An 18,292-nucleotide genomic window follows, 5' to 3' on the forward strand; every position below is an offset into this window, starting at 1 on the left:
ACGGCCTTTTCCAGCATAAAAATGTTTACACCAAGTCCTCCCCATATTTGAAGTGGGAGGGAGACTTGGAGAAGGTGTACTCACCGAAACAATGGCAATATGCCATTAACTCAATTTACAAAGCTACTAGGTGCGTTAATTATTGGGAGTTACACCAAAAAATATCCTTAAGGTGGTACCTTACCCTGTATCGACTGTCCAAATTTTCCTATAATCACTCTAATTTGTGCTGGAGGGGCTGTGGGGGAGTGGGTACTCTCAAACATGTTCTCTGGTCCTGTAAAAGCTTGACCAGTTTCTGGAACAGTGTGTTCCGGTTGATATCCTCATTCTCCGGAATTATCTCTTCCTCCGAGCCAGGCCTAGCTCTACTAAATTTGGGAATAGAGACTTATCCTCCTCAGTACCGTACGGTTGTAACGCACATTCTCTTGGCGGCCAGGTCCCTTATAACTCGAAAATGGAAGTCAGACCAGGTCCCTAATCTTTCAGAAGTACTTGCTATAGTTAAAACTAATTGTGTATATGAAACCCTATTGTTACAAAGAGTGGGAAATGGTATGAAACGTATTGATAACTGGAAACTATGGAAATATCATTGAGCTACCTCTGTATTAATGGTCTACATTGTTGTTATGCTTACACCATTGGGTCCATCTCATTTTCCCTCATTTCCCCCTTATCCCTTAGCCTTCCCTTCCCCTTTCCACCTCTTCTTTATGTCTCTTGAAGATTCTAGTCTATTCCTCTCTCGATAGAGCTGTGAATGGATAGACAGTAGCTACTAAATGAGGTCTAGTTACAATATATATGATGATGGGTTGAAACTTTTGTGTTATCTTGAGACCTCAGAGGTTATATCACTATGCTTTTCTTTTTATTTCTTTTTTTTGTCTAAGTCTATGATTGCACCGTATGTTATTGTTCACATTGTAACTTCCTTTCATTTTTGAAGTTGTGTATTCTTGTCTTTTTATTTCTGTCATGTGAAAATCTTTAATAAAAACAAATTGAAAAAAAAAAAAAAAAATTACAGAAAACAAAAAAATGGCGTCTGCAAAAGTTTGGGCACCCTGCAGAGTTAATATCTTGTACTGCCCCCTTTGGCAAGTATCACAGCTTGTAAACGCTTTTTGTAGCCAGCCAAGAGTCAATTCTTGTTTGAGGTATCTTTGCCCATTCTTCCTTACAAAAGTGTTCCAGTTCTTTGAGATTTCTGGGCTGTCTGTCACACACTGCTCTTTTAAGGTCTATCCATAGATTTTCAAAAATGTTGAGGTCAGGAGATTGTGAAGGCCATGGCAAAACCTTCAGTTTACGCCTCTTGATGTAATCCCCCGTGGATTTTGAGGTGTGTTTAGGATCATTATCCATTTGTAGAAGCCATCCTCTCTTTAACTTCAGCTTTTTCACAGATGGCATCAAGTTACCATCCAAAATTTGCTGAAATTTTATTGAATCCATTTTTCCTTCTACTCGTGAAATGTTCCCTGTGCCACTGGCTGCAATACAACCCCAAAGCATGATTGATCCACGTTTCCATGTTTAACAGTTGGACATAGGTTCTTTTCATTAAATTCTGTGCCCTTTCTTCTCCAAAGTATCTTTGCTCATTTGCTAAAAAGTTCTATTTTAACCTCATCGGTCCACAGAACTTGTTTCCAAAATGCCTCAGGCTTGTCTATATGTTCATTTGCAAAGTTCAAACGTTGATTTTTGTGGTTAGGACGTAGAAGAGGTTTTCTTCTGATGACTCGTCCATGAAGACCATAATTTGTACAAGTATCTCTTTATAGTGGAATAGTGTACCACAACTCCAGTGTCTGCCAGATCTTTCTGGAGGGATCGTGCAGTCAAACGTGGGTTTTGAATTGCTTTTCTCACAATCCTGCGAGCTGTTCTATCTGATATTTTTCTTGGTCTTCCAGATCTTGCTTTAACTTCCACTGTTCCTGATGACTGCCATTTCTTAATTACATTCCGAACAGAGGATATTGACATCTGAAAACGCTTTGCTATCTTATAGCCTTCTCCACCTATGAGCGTCAATTATTTTCAGTTTCAATTTTCTAGACAACTGCTTAGAAGAACCCATGGTGCTGATTGTTGGGGCAAGGTCAGATGAGTCTGGCCATTTAAAACCTTTGAGATTGACATCACCTGGTCTTCCCAGACGATGATTGAGAACAATCCACGACACTGGCAGGTCTCAGCTTTGCAAAGGGGGCAGTGCATGCTATAAATTCTGCAGGGTGCCCAAACTTTTGCAGATGCCATTTTTTGTTTTCTGTAATTTTGAAAGTGTAAATGATGGAAATAAAATCTAACTTTTTTTGACATATTCTAAGAATGTCTAATCTGTAATTTGATACCATTTGGAGATTTTTCCATCTTTCCTTGGCTTCGTTATGCACATTAATACACATTTTTACCTGGGGTGCCCAAACTTTCGATCCCCACGGTATAAGCCTTTAACCAGTTCACGACCGGCGCACGACGATGTATGTTGGCAGAATGGCATGGGCAGGCAAACTGGCGTACAGGTGTCGGTCGGGACCCCCATGAGTCTGGTCACGGGTCCCGCAGACTCGATCGCCATGGGGATACCCGCGATCGTCTCACGGGGAGGCTGAACGGGGAGATGCTGATGTAAACAGCATCTCCCCGTTCTGTCTAGCAGCAAGTGACACCGATCTCTGCTCCCTGTGATTGGAGCAGAGATCAGTGTTCACTAAGACATAGCCCAGCCCCCCCCCCCACAGTTAGTAACGCCCCTAGGACACACTTAACCCCTTCACTGCCAGTGTAATTTACACAGGAATCAGTGCATTTGTATAGCACCAATATATAAATCACAATGGTCCCAAAAATGTGTCAAAAATGTCCGATGTGTCTGCCATAATGTCGCAGTCACAATAAAAATTGCTAATCGCACGCCATTAGTAGTAAAAATAAAATAATAATAATAATAAAAATGCCATAAAACTATCCCCTATTTTGTAAACGCTTTACATTTTGCACAAACCAATCAATAATCGCTTATTGCTTTTTTTTTTTTTTTTAACAAAAATATGTAGAATACGTATCGGCCTAAACTGAGGGAAAAAAAAGTTTTTTTATATATTTTTGGGGGATATTTATTATATATCAAAAAGCAAAAAATGGTTTTTTTCCAAATTGTTGCTTTTTTTGTTTATAGCGCAAAAAATAAAAACCGCAGGGGTGATCAAATACCACCAAAAGAAAGCTCTATTTGTGGGGAAAAAAAAAAGGACGTCAATTTTGTTTGGGAGCCACGTCGCACGGCCGCGCAATTGTCAGTTAAAGCGACGCAGTGCCGAATCGCAAAAAGTGGTCTGGTCTTAAGCCAGCAAAATGGTCCGGTCTGAAAGTGGTTAAAATTAGCACTTTTGATTTATCATGTTTCTGTCCCATAGACTTTAACGGTGTTCGCACAAGGTTTTTGCCTGTTTGCATGTTCTGGATGCGAACCAGGTTTACAACTGTGCATTTTTTTTTAACTTCTATGGGCTTCCAAAAAATAAATAAAAGACACATTTTTAAAAATGCACTGTACTGCAGCATGGAGATGGGAACAGACACTATGTTTAATATAGAGAACCATGACACATGCGTCTTAGCTCATCAGAATGCATGCGTTGAAACACAACAAAAAAATCACTGCACACAGGAAGCCATTTCTTCTGAGAAAAAGACTGCTAGATTTGTATATAAAGGAGAGAGAAAGTAAAAGGGTTGCCCTCAGCAACCAATCAGAATAGTGTTGCTTTCCGCTGGGTTATTTTTGAAATACTATATCATATTTCAAATCGAGGTATGCAGTTGAACCTATTGCTCTAACAGGCTAAAAAATTGTTTATGTTGCCACTGTTTTGAAATAAAGAATAGTTCCAACCATGTAAGCCTCACCTTAGCTTATTCCACTTAAACGCTCCATTTGCCATGGTGAAACCGCCAGTCTCAAGCTGCTGAACGTGCATCGCTAAGAGGTAAGCGGATGGAATTGTGGGTAATGTTCTGAATCTGTCGCCTTTCATCAGACATAAGCTGTCACTCTTCAGAAACACCTGGTGAGTAGCCAGATCAGAAAACGGTTATAAACATACTGTGAAAAATATATGTGAATGCAGACACCAAAAGATAACGATATACTTTTGTAATACGAAAGGTTTAAGAGTATAGCCTCAGATAAATATAAATCAGGTCTGATGTACCATCATCCATAGAGTTTTTAGAGAATGGAGTTTTTTGGTGTGGGGCTATGTTATTACCCCCACACCAAAAAACTCCATACTTTTGTAATAAAATAAACAGTAGGTAAGGCACTGATACCAATGCCAACATACATCAGATGCTCAGTAATCAGGACCCATACCTGACATTTTGGCAGGACTGGTAATAATAATAATATATATAATATATGAAGTGCGATGATATTAAGAAGCTGAAAAAAGCTACATTATGGGAAATTATCATCCAATTCAGCTTCATTCTGCACGGTGTACACACACCGATCAGCCATTACATTATAACATGACCACCCACCTAATACTGTGTAGGTCGCCCGCCTGCCACCAAAACAACCCTGACCCCTCAAGGCATGGACACCACTAGACCTCTGAAGGAATGCTGTAATATCTGGCACCAAGCTGTCAGTAGGGGATCCTTGAAGCCCTGAAAGTTGCGAGGTGTGGCCTCCATGGATCAGATTTGTTTTTCCAACGCATCCCATAGATGAACAACTGTATGGAGATCTAGAGCAGTGTTTCTCAACTCCAGTCCTCAAGGCGCTCCAATAGGTCATGTTTTCAGGATTTCCCTTCGATGGAAGGGCTGTGGTAATCACTAAGGCAATGAAACTGATCAAATCACCTGTGCAAAATAATGGAACGCCGGAAAACATGACCTGTTGGGGCACCTTGAGAAACACTGATCTAGAGAACATGGAGGACAAGTCAACAGCTCAAAGGCACCTACATCCATTGCTCTGTGGTCCAGTTCTGATGCTCACATGCCCATTGTAGGTGCTTTTGGCTGTGGACATCGGTTAGGTCAGGCACCCAGATCGGTCTGCAGATACACAGCCCCATGTGCAACCAAATAGAATGCCCATTATCTTCTGCTTCCAACTTATCACCTTCAGGGACAAAGTTGCTGCCTAATGTATACCACTGATTTAAGAGAATTTGAGCTACAGTATTTATTAGATCAGAATACACAGCCCATCTTTCGCTCCCCACATGGGGGAGCCTTGGCTGCCCATGACCTTGTTACAGGTTTGCCAGTTTTCCCTCCTTAGTCCACTTTCGGTCCTGACCACAACAGATCAGGAACATCCCACAAGAGCTGCAGTTTAGGAGATGCTCTGACCCACCTGTCAAGCCATCACAATTTGGTCCTTGTCAAAGTCCTAAATACTTACACTTGCCCATTTTTTTCTGCTTTCAACATATCAAATTCAGGGACATATTATTTTTGCTATCTAATATATCCCACCCACTCTAAGGTGCCATTGTAATGAAATAATCAATGGTATTCACTTTACCCATCAGTGGTCATAATGTTATGGCTGATCAGTGTATACCGTAAAGTATAAATAAACCCAATCACTAGAATCTCATATATCCTGTAACAGTTTAATGCAACTTTAGATGCAATTTTCAATATTTGCACAAAAGACATAGAGGTCCTTGTTCAGGCATTAAAGCTTGGCTATACACTAGTGAGTTTTTGAACAAACGTTTGTATGAATACTTGAATGAAAATTCTTTCTACATTTGATGACGGGACAAATGTTGTTTAAAAGTACTTCAAAATTTTGTTTGCTTTAAACATTTAATTTTGGAATGAATATAAACCATGTAAAACCACATACACTGTTAGAAAGAAATTCTACTAGTGTAAAGCTAGTTTTAGTCACCTTATATGGGCTTTCTGATAGAAACTACCAGTAACCATTTAAAAAGTTACCCATGGCATAGTCCACTGGTGTCTTTAGGAAGCCAGTGATAAGAAAGGCAGCTATTACTGGAGCCCATTAATGCATTTATTGATTACAGGTATTTACATAGTGCCTACAATTTACAGTGCTTAAAGTGGATGTAAACCCACTCTCATCCTTTCTAAACTACTGCCATAGTGGTTATCTATAAGGATATACACGCCTCCTGCATGTATCCTTACCTGTCAAATGTATCCCCTCTGTCTGTTATGAGACCTGAAAAACTGCAGATTCTGTGGGTGTGTCTGTTTTCCGGAGCTCGGTGGGTGGAGTCGTGATGTCAGACTCCTCCCAACCCACCTCTTCACTCCCCTTTTCAACATGCATTTTCTCCTGTGTATTTCTTACACTGAACTTCTGCTATGATCACTAACATCCAGTCAAAACCCAGAAAGGTCACCCACATGACTTCAGCATGCCCAATCATGCCGAGGTGTGGAGCAGCCAATCCTGGGAGAGCTGGAGTAGAAAGGAGGAAGGGATCTGAAGTACACAGAATGTGTAATGTCACTCTTTGACAGGTGATTTACATATTGCATGCACAAGCCTGTCACAGTAAGGGGGAGAAAGGACCCTTATTTCTCTGTCTGTACGTTTTTATCTCACTGAAAAAAAAAGATAAGAGGACTGCTCAGAGCTGGATTAACTCTTCATGGCAAGACTGGGCACAGATGACATGAAATCCTATACTGTATAAGGTGCAAGCCTTAATTTTTTTTCAGGTTTACATTCACTTGTGTTTGTTACCCTAAAAAAACAAAACAAAAAACCCCAAAAAGACCCTGTTCCTTTAAAGCATGTTATACAGTGCTTATGCTGTGTAATTTTGCTCCCTGTATAACACCTGAAATAACTGGCTGATCCTGCCTGCCTATGCCCTCCCCCCTGTAAACTGACCACAGTTTATCATGGCTGCTGAGCCCTGACACCGTGGTCAGTTTACGTGCCTCCATCATCCACAGCACTCCTCTGTCCTACTCTCACCTCCCGGACTGTCAGCTTATGACCGTGCCCGCCCCATCCCCTCCTGCTGCTGAAATAACTTTTAATGTTTTATGTAATCCTGTGTGTCCCAGTAGTCTCTGTGCTTTATTAAAAAAAAATGCTGTCTATACCTGATTTCAGAGCGCCTCTCACATGACCAGCTCCCTCCTGCTCTACCTGTCAGATTGGGAAAAGGGAGAGCTGGCCGGTCACATGAGCGCCAAGTGGCACTCTAAAATCAGGCATATACGGAATTATTTTTATAAAGCACAGAGACTGGGGCACACAAGATTAGGAAAAACACATAAATATATAAATATATGAGAGTGACTTAACCGGTTCCCGACCAGCCGCCGCAGTTTTACTGAAGCAGAATGACACAGGTGGGCGAATAGACATTACCTAACGTTGCGCGTGGCCACAGAGATTCGTTTCAGAGACCTGCTGATTGGTTCTGACGAATGAAATGCTTCCCCTGCCTGCAAGTGTAAACACAGGCAGGGGAAGTGATGTCATCTCCCTCTCTGGAATTATTTTCCGTTCCAGAGAGAGGACATCCAAACATGAGTTGCACCAACACTACACTGACACAGTACATGTAGGCACACATTTCACCCCCCCCCCCCGATCTCCCCCCAGTTAACCCCTTCACCCCTTGTCACTGTGTCACCCAGTGCAATGTTCATATTTTTCTTTGATCACTGTACTGGTGTCATTTGTCACACTAATCAGCATTAGGTCTAGGGACCCCCCCCCCCCTAAACCCCCCTAATAAAGGTTTAACCCCTTGATCACCCCGTCACCTGTGATCACCGTATTAGTGTCACGGGTGATGCTGGTTAGTTAGCTGGGTTTTTTTTTGCCGTACACTACCTAATAAAAGGTTTAACCCCCTGAACACCCAGCGGGGGATATCAGTTATGATTTAGCATCAGTTATGTTCTGCATCACCCCAGGCAGCATCAGATTAGTGCCAGTAGTGCTAACACACATACACCATACACCTCCCTTAGTAGTATAGTGTCTGAACGGATCAATATCTTTGATCCGATCAGAACTATATTAGCGTCCCCAAACGTTTAGGGTTCCCAAAAACGCAGCTTTAGCTGATCATCCCAGATACCTGCTAGCACCTGCGTTTAGCCCCTCCATCCAGCTCACCCAAGTGCAGTATCAATCGATCACTGTTACTTACAAAACACTAAACACATAACTGAAGCATTCGCAGAGCCAGGCCTGATCCCTGCGAATGCCAACAGTTTTTTTTGGTAGTGTTTGAAGCTGTTGCTGAGAGTGAGGTGCTCTTTTTTCCTGTGAGTCTCACTAGTTGTACCAGTAAATTTAGAGGCCAAAATGTCCAATCGAAGGTACACTAGTAAAGAGGCCCACACGTTTCTGAGAAAGACAGATGAGAGTGAAGAGGAACTCATCCATCTGTCATATTCACGCTCAGAATACGAACCTGTAGACAGCAGCGGCACCCTGACAGATAGCTCCGATAACAAAGTAGTGGTCCCTGCCAATGTCAGGTGTACCGGAGCCCATTCTTCTGCTGCTGTTGAGGTGCAAAAACTGCAGGGCTCTCACATATCTTTCTGGTGAACTGGCAAGCACCAGCAGCCCAGTACATCCTGGTATTACATCATGCACTGCATTAACACTTGGTGATGTGGTGAGTCCCATAAGTGCAGTTCAAGCTGGTGAGGTGGCTAGCACAACTAATTTCCTGCAGCAACCAAGAAGACAAAGACAGGCCCGTTGAGCCCATAGTGCCTTTCCTTCTGCATTTGCCAATCCGAATTGGGAGCCCACCACTTCTGCAGCACCCCTTACCTCCCGCACTCCAGCGCTGTAGAAGGGGAAGGAGCGATTTGCCCCCATGCGTCGGCATACATTTTTTAGGCACAGATTGCATTAAAAATCAAGTTGTTTTATTGTTAGCATTGTTTACTTTTCAGGCACGCCATTCAACTGCAGCACTGATTTATCTTGACGACAACAGAAGTGGGTGGATGAAGGGTAGTATTCTAATGGTAGGCATACCCACTGATCAATCTCTTTTTTTCGTTCAGCCCACAGGCTGCATGAATTCAAAAGAAAATTACAATATATGCCCAACAAGGACCAACAACGTACTGGTATGTTGCTGGACTTTGAGTGGTTATACCAGAATGATGCCTGCCGGTTTAGGCATCATCTTGATATCATTTTTTCAGCCAGCGGTCGGCTTTCATGTAAAAGCAATCCTAGAGGCTAATTAGCTTCTATACTGCTTTTAAAAGCAGTGGGAGGGACCGTCGCATGCCCCCTCCCCCCCCCCCCACCGTCTTCCATGGTTTTCTCGGGCTCTCTTCCCAACAGGGAACCCAAGAATGCAGCCAGTAGTTCCACCAGCTGACCATAGAGTTGATCAGAGACCAGAACGGCTCCAATCATCTCTATGGCCTTGGAAACTGGAAGCTACGAGCATTTCATGACTTAGGTTTCACCAGATATAAACAGCACCATTGGGAAATTGGGAAAGCATTTTATCACACTGATCTTGGTGTGATCAGAAGCTTTGAGGGCAGAGAAGAGATCTAGTGTCTAATAGACCCCAATTTAAAAAAAAAAAAAAAAAAAAAAAGAAGAAGGAGTACCTATTGCTATCATAGGGGATATCTACACTCCATGAGATAATAAAATAAATAAAAATAAATGAAAAGAACAGTTTAAAAATAAAATAAAATGCTAAATAAATAATAATAGAAAAAAAATTATAAAAATCACCCCCGTCACCCCACACTCACATGCAAAGGCAAATGCAAGCGTCAGTCTGGTATCATATGTAAACAGCAATTGCACCATGCATGTGAGGTATCACCGCAAAGGTCAGATCGAGGGCAGTAATTTTAGCAGTAGGCCTACTCTGAAAAACTAAAGTGGTAACCTCTAAAGGATTTTAAAGGCTTTTAAATATGTACGTAGTTTGTCACTGCTGCACGTTTGTGTGCAATTTTAAAGCATGTCGTGTTTGGTATCCATGTACTTGGCATATGATCTTTTATTTAATCCAACATTTTGGCAATTAGTGTTTTAGTGCATTAAAATTTAAAAAATTGTTTTTTTTCTGCAAATACTGTGTGAAAAAAAATGCAACACCCACCATTTTAATCTGTGGGGCCTTTGCTTTAAAAAAATATATAATGTTTGGGGGTTCAAAGTAATTTTCTAGCAAAAATATATATATATTTTTCCAGGTAAACAAAAAGTGTCAGAAAGGGCTTTGTCTTCAAGTGGTTAGAAGAGTGGGTGATGTGACACATAAGCTTCTAATGTTGTGCATAAAATGCCAGAACAGTTCAAAAGCCCCTAAATGACCCCTTTTTGGAAAGTAGACACCACAAGCTATTTGCTGATAGGCATGTTGAGCCCATGGAATATTTTATATTTTGCCACACATTTCGGGACAATTACAAACTTTTTTTTTTTTTTTTGCACAAAAGTTGTCACTAAATTATATATTGTTCAAACATGGCATGGTTATATGTGGAATTGCACCCCAAAATACATTCTGCTGCTTCTCCTGAATATGGGGATACCACATGTGTGGGACTTTTTGGCAGTCTAATCACATACAGGTCCCCGGAAACCAATTACCCACCGCCTTCATGCTTTCTAAGGGCTTAAAATTTTGATTTCACCCCTCACTGCCTGTCATAATTTCGGAGGCCATGAAATGCCCAGATAGCACAAAAACCCCTCAAATGACCCCATTTTGGAACAATATATCATTTAGTGACAACTTTGTGTAAAAAACTAATATTTTAATTTTCCCAAAACTTGTGGCAAAATATAAAATATTCCATGGACTCAACATGCCTCTCAGCAAATAGCTTGACGTGTCTTCTTTCCAAAATGGGGTAATTTTGGGGGGATTTTGTGCCATCTTGACATTTCATGGCCTCCGAAACTGTGATAGGCAGTAAGGAAGTGAAATCAAACATTTAAGCCCTTAGAAAGCCTGAAGGCAGTGCTTGGTTTTCGGGGTCCTGTACAGATAGGCTCCCAAAAAGTCTCACACATGTGGTATCCCCATACTCAGGAGAAGCAGCAGAATGTATTTGGGGTGTAATCTCACATATGCCCATGGCATGTTTGAGCAATATATCATTTAGTGACAACTTTGTGTAACATTTTTCAATCCCTTGTGACAAACAAAATAAAATATTCAATGGGTTCAACATGCATCTCAGCAATTTCCTTGGGGTGTATACTTTACAAAATGTATGTGGTCGTGGGAAAAAAAACTAGGCAAATTTTGTTTGGGTACAGCATTGCGTGACTGCACAATTACCAGTTAAAGCAGCACAGTGCCAAATTGTAAAAAGTGCTCTGGTCACTGAGCAGCCAAATCTTCCGGGGGGCTGAAGTGATTAACAATCACTTTAAAGGAGAAGTACAGCCAAAGCTTGTTTGGCTGTAATTCTCCTGTGGATCATGCAGTTCGTTCTGCACTCTTGTGACCCGTTTGCAGGCAACAGCGGACTAAGGCTAAAGCCCGCTAACGTCACAGAGCCGGTCCAGGCTGGGGAAAGATTGCGACCACATGGTCGGGATGCACCCAGGAGCCTGGATGGGGACCCGGCTCAGCCTTTCAGTGAGCCGCTGAGAGCCTGAGCCAGCCGCTCCTACCCCTTCCACAGTCTAGTGCTGCAGTGAGCGCAGGGGGTAGAGCAGAGAGCTGCGGACTGACGGTCCCCAGCTGTCTGCTCACGGAGCACTGAGAACCAAGCAATCGTTCAGTTCACAGTCAGCTGTATCCATCTAGGTAAGTATGATTTTAAAAAAATGTTTCCCCAAACTTCTTGTTTAATATACTGTATATTCTGTTCCCAAGGAGCTTACAATCTAACTCTCTATTTCACATGCATACTATATATCCATATACAAAGCTCACACACACTAGGGACACATTGCAAAGGAGCCAAATAACCTACCAGCATATATTTTTTGTGTGAAGGAAACCAGAGAACCTAGAAGAAAACCATGTAATCACTGGGAGAACACACTAACTCCATGCAGATGGTGTCTAGTGTGCCTGGATACGAACCAGTGACAATGTTGCCACTAACAACTAAGCTGTCCTATGCATGGACACATTTTGTTTTTAGAGTTCCACCTCTTGCTGTTCCCAGCTGTCCCAGTCTAGGAGCGCCTCAGTGGTTAAAAATGATGGCTAGAGTAAAGAGCCAAGCTGCAAAGCATCTGTATGCATCGCTTGAAACAACAAAAACACAAAAATGGAACAGTTCTACTTTTGTATTTAAAAGAAACAAATTATGTTTGTTACCTCGACAGCTTTTAGTTCTTCCAGAATTTCAGAAACTTTGGAGGGTAAATTTTTCCATGCCTTCAAAATAAATAAAATGAGATAAAATTTGTGCACAAATCAGAAATACAACTTGTCAGACATAGCAAACAGATAAAAACGAACCGGGAGCTGCCGGACTATGAGGTTCTCCAGCCCTCCAAGGATCTGCATGGCTGTTGAGAAATCTCGTTGTTCATAGGATAATTTTGCAACAAGAAGAAATTTTGTCAAAATGTTTGCCTGTAACTAGAATGAAAAACAGCATTACAAAAGGTAATCTGCACATGCCACAAGAGCACAGGACACAAATATTAAGAATTATCTTTGACTGAGGAGAAATCAACCGGGTAAAAATAGACTCCATATCCAGAAATGGACCCTAGACTTAGAAGATGACTCGAAGGAAGAGGACTGGAACCAGATATGGTCAACAATGAAGTATCACCTAATGCTCTGGTAGCATAAATTAACATAAAATCTTTACTCCTTGGTAGCTTGTAAACCTAAGGATAGGAACTTCTGTGGCGGGAAATTTTGGTCAAAGGATTTCAGCATGCTCACAAAATGAGTAGGATCCACATTACCCCTTCATGCAAAATATGCACTCCTCATATTGAGGTCCCCAGCCTAATTAACTCACATGTGATACATGTTCTCCTGACTGCAAACAAGCAGTAGCTAATGCTTGGAGGGAGGATCAGCACTTTCAATTTTACAGAAACGAGGTCTAGAGTTAAGCCGCCCATACATGGGTCAATCTTTTTCATTCAGCCAGCCAGCTGAATGAAAAAATCTGACTCAAATTTCCCCATCCACACATTCTATATGAATGCTGGAATCCTCTCCACTGTGTCTCTGTATCCACACTGAATACTGATTAGTGCAGCAGCCTATTGGCTGATCAAATTAAAATTCTCCAGCAGACCCATTCATGAGAAGGCAATCAACAGTTTGACTTCTCATGAACGAGAACAACTATCCATGGATCCAAATTCAGTTGCTTCCTGTTGAACTGGCTGAATTTCGATCCACATATGGGCAGCTTTACCCAAGTTATGCTTCAAGAGAAAACTGAAGGCAGAATTTCAGATACCATGCACGAATACTTGGCGATCTGGCAACCCTAGGATTAAAATTACCACCCAAATGTCTTTGACTCATCACTGCTACATGTATACCTACCGGTATACTGTTTACTGTAGTCTCTTCAGACACCTTAAAACTGCCCCCACCTCTGCAGTTCCCCCCCCCCCCCCACCCATGTTCCAACCCCCTCCCCTATCCCCTTCTTCCCCTATTTCTATTTAAAATTTTGTTATAAAGGTAATTATTCTGTTGTACTACATACTATTTTGTCTGTGAAGCATTACTTGCAATCTTATTGTGTTCTATATGGCAGTCCTTCTTATATATACAACTTTTCATTAAGAACCCAAATAAATAAACTGAACAAGAAAATAAAATCCAGCCAATTGGGAAAGGAGAGAGACTGTCATTATTTCCAGGCAGGTGGAATACAGAATGACTTTAAAAGAAAAACGTGAATTTTTGCACAGTTTTCACTGCTGCTATCTAGGGATTGCTAGAGGAGCAGCAATACAGAACTCACAACCGTCTCCAGTATATGACATAGTGAGAAGAATGGCATAGAAAACCTAAGGCAGACCTTTACTCAAAAGTAGGCATAGCTTGGTCATTTGATCTTTGCTGAAGAGGCAGCTCAGAGCTCAAAGGGGCTGATCTTCATCTCCAGCAGAGATGACGTCACTAAGAACCTAGGACATAACGCAAGTGGAATAAAGACAGCAGGAGTATATGCCATGGCAAAGATCTAGTTGTCATTGCTCTTTACTGTAGCTTCCATTAAGCCTAGTTAGTACACACAGGCCAAACATCAGGTAACACAGGCTGGTTCAATAAAAAATGGCCGACACTCGGCCCCTGTGTATGGCAGCCGGTCCAAGAGAAGCTGGCTGTTTGGCCAGATTCTCTTGGACGAGCATGCTGGAAAACCAGCACAGTTTTGAGAGTGCTGATTGGAGTGTTCTGGTGGGAGGGGCTATCCATCTGTTAGAACACACAAGCTCAGTGGGGGATGTTGCTGTACTAACGTCGGATTGTTAGTACAGCGGCTCCAACCGAAGCGGTCAGTTTTTTTTCTGACCAGAGCTGTCAGAACTATTAGTATGTACCAGGAGTTAGGCTGAGTGGTAGGAATTTGGCTGCAACAGAGCAAAATCTGTGGTGGCTTTGGGTTGCACAGCAATAGTTGGCATTAAACAATAAGATAAGTGGGCTATGGTGGTTGAAACTGGGGCAAGGATGTTTATGAAGGTCTCAGACTGGCCACAGACAGAAAAGGTTTTTGTTTGATCTGCTGAAGATTCAACTAAACAAAAAGCAATGTAGACAAATCTCCAGCATGCAAATAATTTTGCCATCTGAAAATCAAATACATGGCCCACCGCGCTGATGGGGCGGATGTGAGAGAGGTGAGGGGAGGGGCCTGACTGCGGCGTCCTCGTGGGAGATGGTGGAGGCCCCGAGGAGTGAGCCGGAGGCGAGCACAGTGAGAGGGTGCTCTGCCCCGGCGTGAGGAACGAACAGCCACGCTGACTTTCAGCTCTGTCCCCCCCCCCCCCCCCCCCCCGAGATCGACTTCGGCGAATAACTGATCAGGGGCGGCTTGGCCCGAACAACCTCCCGCTTTGGTGTGAGTAGGGCGGGAGAGCGGAAGGGGAGCAGCCGAACGAGCGGTAAGATCGGGGAACGGGCAGACGAGGAGGAGGACCCTCTCTTAGAGGCAGCGGAGCCCATACCGGAATTCCAGCGATCCCGCAACGATCCCCGGTCTCCTCTGTGAGGACACAGAGGAGGGGATTATAAGGTCAGACCGTTCCTTTTTGCTTAAACTCCAATTGCGTTGGAATGTGTTAACAGATAAATGCAATATCGGACGGACAGTGTTATGGCATAAGAGAAGTGGTTTTGCTGAAGCCTTTAAAGTAAGAAGCAGTAAACCGGGTAATGTAGATCCCGTTCCCTGGAAATGGAGGGATAAACATACAAGGGTCCGGCTTATGGCTCCTGTTTGAAAACCTGTTTGCACCTGTGTGAAAATCTCGCTTTGTTTACCTGTCCCAACTGTGTTTAATGGCCCCAGTATCCCCCCCCTCTCTCCCTCTCTTATTTTTTATTTTTTTTCTCTCCTTATGGTTTGCTGAAGTGAATTAAAGGGACGGTATCATATTTTACAGTTCATTTCAAACCGAGAGTTCCAATAACTTTGGCAGACAAAGTCTACAAATTTGAAGTTTAACAGTGAAATCACAGCAAGTTGATTCCAAAGTAGGAACTGTTAGAAGGAAAAAAAAGAAAAAAAAAAAATATAAACAAATAAATAAATAAAAATATACTGAACTGGATAAAGAGAGGGAGACATCTAACTGAATAACAAAGTTGGGGCGCAGGAACCCGGGTCAAAAGTACACTGGGCTGAGGGCTTTTTTTTTTTTTTTTTTTTTTGTTTATAACCCTTTCCCTTGATTTGGTGGCCTAATTATATGGCAAAGACGGAATAAAAGTATTTAAAAGGACGGTGCCTGTATGTAGGCAAGCCACTTCTATGACGAACTTGGAAGTTTAAAACTAGAGGTAGCGCGGTAATAATATAAGAGAACCGCTGGGAAGGTGGTCCCTGGGAAATCCTGGGGAAAAGAAAGACGAAGGAAAATATGAAGGGAAAAAACACGAGAACGAATGAGCCCAAAAACTCAAGGGAGAGCTTGAATGCCAGTTCAATTCAAAAATATTTAAAAGAAACAAGTCAAAAAAGCCCAGATTTTGAGGGAAATCAGAGAGGGGGGAGAGAGCGGAGGAAGGAAGTTGGAAAACCGGAGGGGGCAAGAGGAGACTCTTCGGGAGAAGAGGGGGATCAGGAGAGTGGACGAAGGCAAGATGGGACCCCATCTCAGATACCCACAAAGGGGGAAATGCAGGAAATGTTCCTAAAATTAGAAAATATAATTAAAGCCGAGATCCTAACTGTAAGGAAGGACATGGGGCACTTATTGAAGCGAGTAGAAGAAATGGAGGATCAAACAGGAAGACAGGCCAGGGAAATACTGGAATTAAAAATACAAGTAAAGAAATCGCAGGAAGCGCATAGAGAGACCCGACATAAGATGGAGGAACAGGAAAATCAAAGCAGAAGACAAAACCTGAGAATTAGATGATTGCCTGAACAATCGGGAGAAGACCTGGGCATAAAAATGGGAAAGATATTTAATCCCTTATTGGGAAAAGAAGAAGGGTCAGAGTTAAAGTTAGAACGTGCGCTCAGAATAAGGAAACCTCAAGGGTTGAGGGAAGAAACCCCGAGGGACGTAATAATAAAGTTCCAGCAATACGAAGATAAGGCGAAGATCTGGAGTAAGCTTAGAGGCCTGGCCCCAATTCAATATGAAGGAGTAGCGTTACAGATCTTCCAGGACCTGGCATCGGGAACCCTGGCTCGCAGAAGAAGATTAAAGCCCCTATTGGACCAATTGAGAAACGCAAATGTAAAATATAGCTGGGGTTTTCCGGCAGCGCTTTTAGTGCAGAAGGAGGGGAGGACGCTTAAGCTCAAAAACCTAGATGAAATTGAGGACTTCTGCAATAATATAGGAATTCCTATCCCCCTGATCCCATTAGACCCTTGGGAGGTGTAAGGATTAAGAGGCCCAGGAAGGGGGAACTGTAGGCAACTCAGTAGAGGTTCAATGGTCTTTTTCCTGTTTTTTCCGATATTCTTTGTTTTTGATCTTGGGGGGGGGGGGAGGCGTGGTTGGGGGGGAAGGTGGGGGATTGGGGTCTATGGGGAGGTGGGAGGAGAGGGGACGCAGTTAAGGTCATACCCTAGGTGATCGGGCTTGCAAAGGGAGTAACACTCACTATGCAAAGCAGAAGCTCGGAATGGGCTGAGAGGGTGGGTAGGGGGGGGTGGGTGGTTGGGGGAGGGAGAGGGGTGAGGGGGGGGAAAGGTTCCTGGGGGGGTACTAAGATATACCAAAAGGTGCGGAGTAAAGGTTCCCAGAAAAGGTTTGGATGGCTGAGATAAAATTAGTGTCATACAACGTTAAGGGTCTGAATTCGCCAGATAAGAGGTTTAAGCTTTTAAAAGAACTACAACAATATAAAGCAGAAATAATTTTTCTACAAGAGACGCATTTAACACAAGACACAAATGTGAAATTGCACTCCGCGAACTATCCAACCTGGATTTACGGAGATTCACCAATTAGGAGGGCTAAGGGAGTGGCTATAGGGTTTGAGAAGGGCAATAAATATGAGGTGTGCGATAGGTTGTCCGACCCAGAGGGGCGATACCTCTTTTTGAACGGGAAAATAGGAGACAGAAAGATTACCCTAGCTAACATATATTGCCCAAACAAAAACCCAGAGAGATATCTGATACAAACATTGGGGAGGCTAGCGGAGTTTAAGAAAGGAGATGTAATAGTAGCAGGGGACCTTAATTTTTGCTTGGACCCAGCAGCTGATAGTACGTCCGGTGCAAGGGGGAGGAATGTGAAAAATATAAAAAAAGTAAAACTTCAGTTGAGGAGTAGTCAACTGATAGATGTATGGAGGACACAGCATGAAAAAACAAAAGATTACACGTTTTTTTCCCCAGTGCACGGGACGTATACCAGGCTGGACTACATCTTGGTCGAACATAGGTTACTGGAGTTGGTCTCGGAAACGAAAATAGAAATCGCAACTTTCTCAGATCACTCCCCAGTTGCAATGAAGCTGAAGATACCCGGGACACAGAGACGCCCCTATTCCTGGAGATTAAATGAGGAGCTCCTTTGTGATAAGAAAGTGGTGGACATTATACAGAAAGAGATAGAATTTTATTTTAGAACAAATAGTACAGAAGAGGTATC

General features: G+C 42.6%; 1 protein-coding gene across 1 annotated transcript in view; it reads right to left on the minus strand.

The window, feature by feature from the left end:
- KNDC1 (kinase non-catalytic C-lobe domain containing 1) overlaps positions 1-18,292 on the minus strand; it is a 289,084-nt gene that overhangs the window by 21,702 nt on the left and 249,090 nt on the right. The window contains exons 27-29 of the mRNA XM_077455239.1: positions 12,483-12,605; positions 12,339-12,398; positions 3,931-4,088 (exon numbers count right to left, since the gene is read on the minus strand). Coding sequence (XP_077311365.1) covers positions 3,931-4,088; positions 12,339-12,398; positions 12,483-12,605 — 341 coding nt within the window. The remainder of the gene's footprint in view (positions 1-3,930; positions 4,089-12,338; positions 12,399-12,482; positions 12,606-18,292) is intronic.

Source organism: Lithobates pipiens, unplaced genomic scaffold (assembly GCF_037356315.1).
Source record: "Lithobates pipiens isolate NorthernLeopardFrog02 unplaced genomic scaffold, aLitPip1_a1.2 Scaffold_25, whole genome shotgun sequence".
Classification (NCBI taxonomy): Eukaryota; Metazoa; Chordata; class Amphibia; order Anura; family Ranidae; genus Lithobates; species Lithobates pipiens.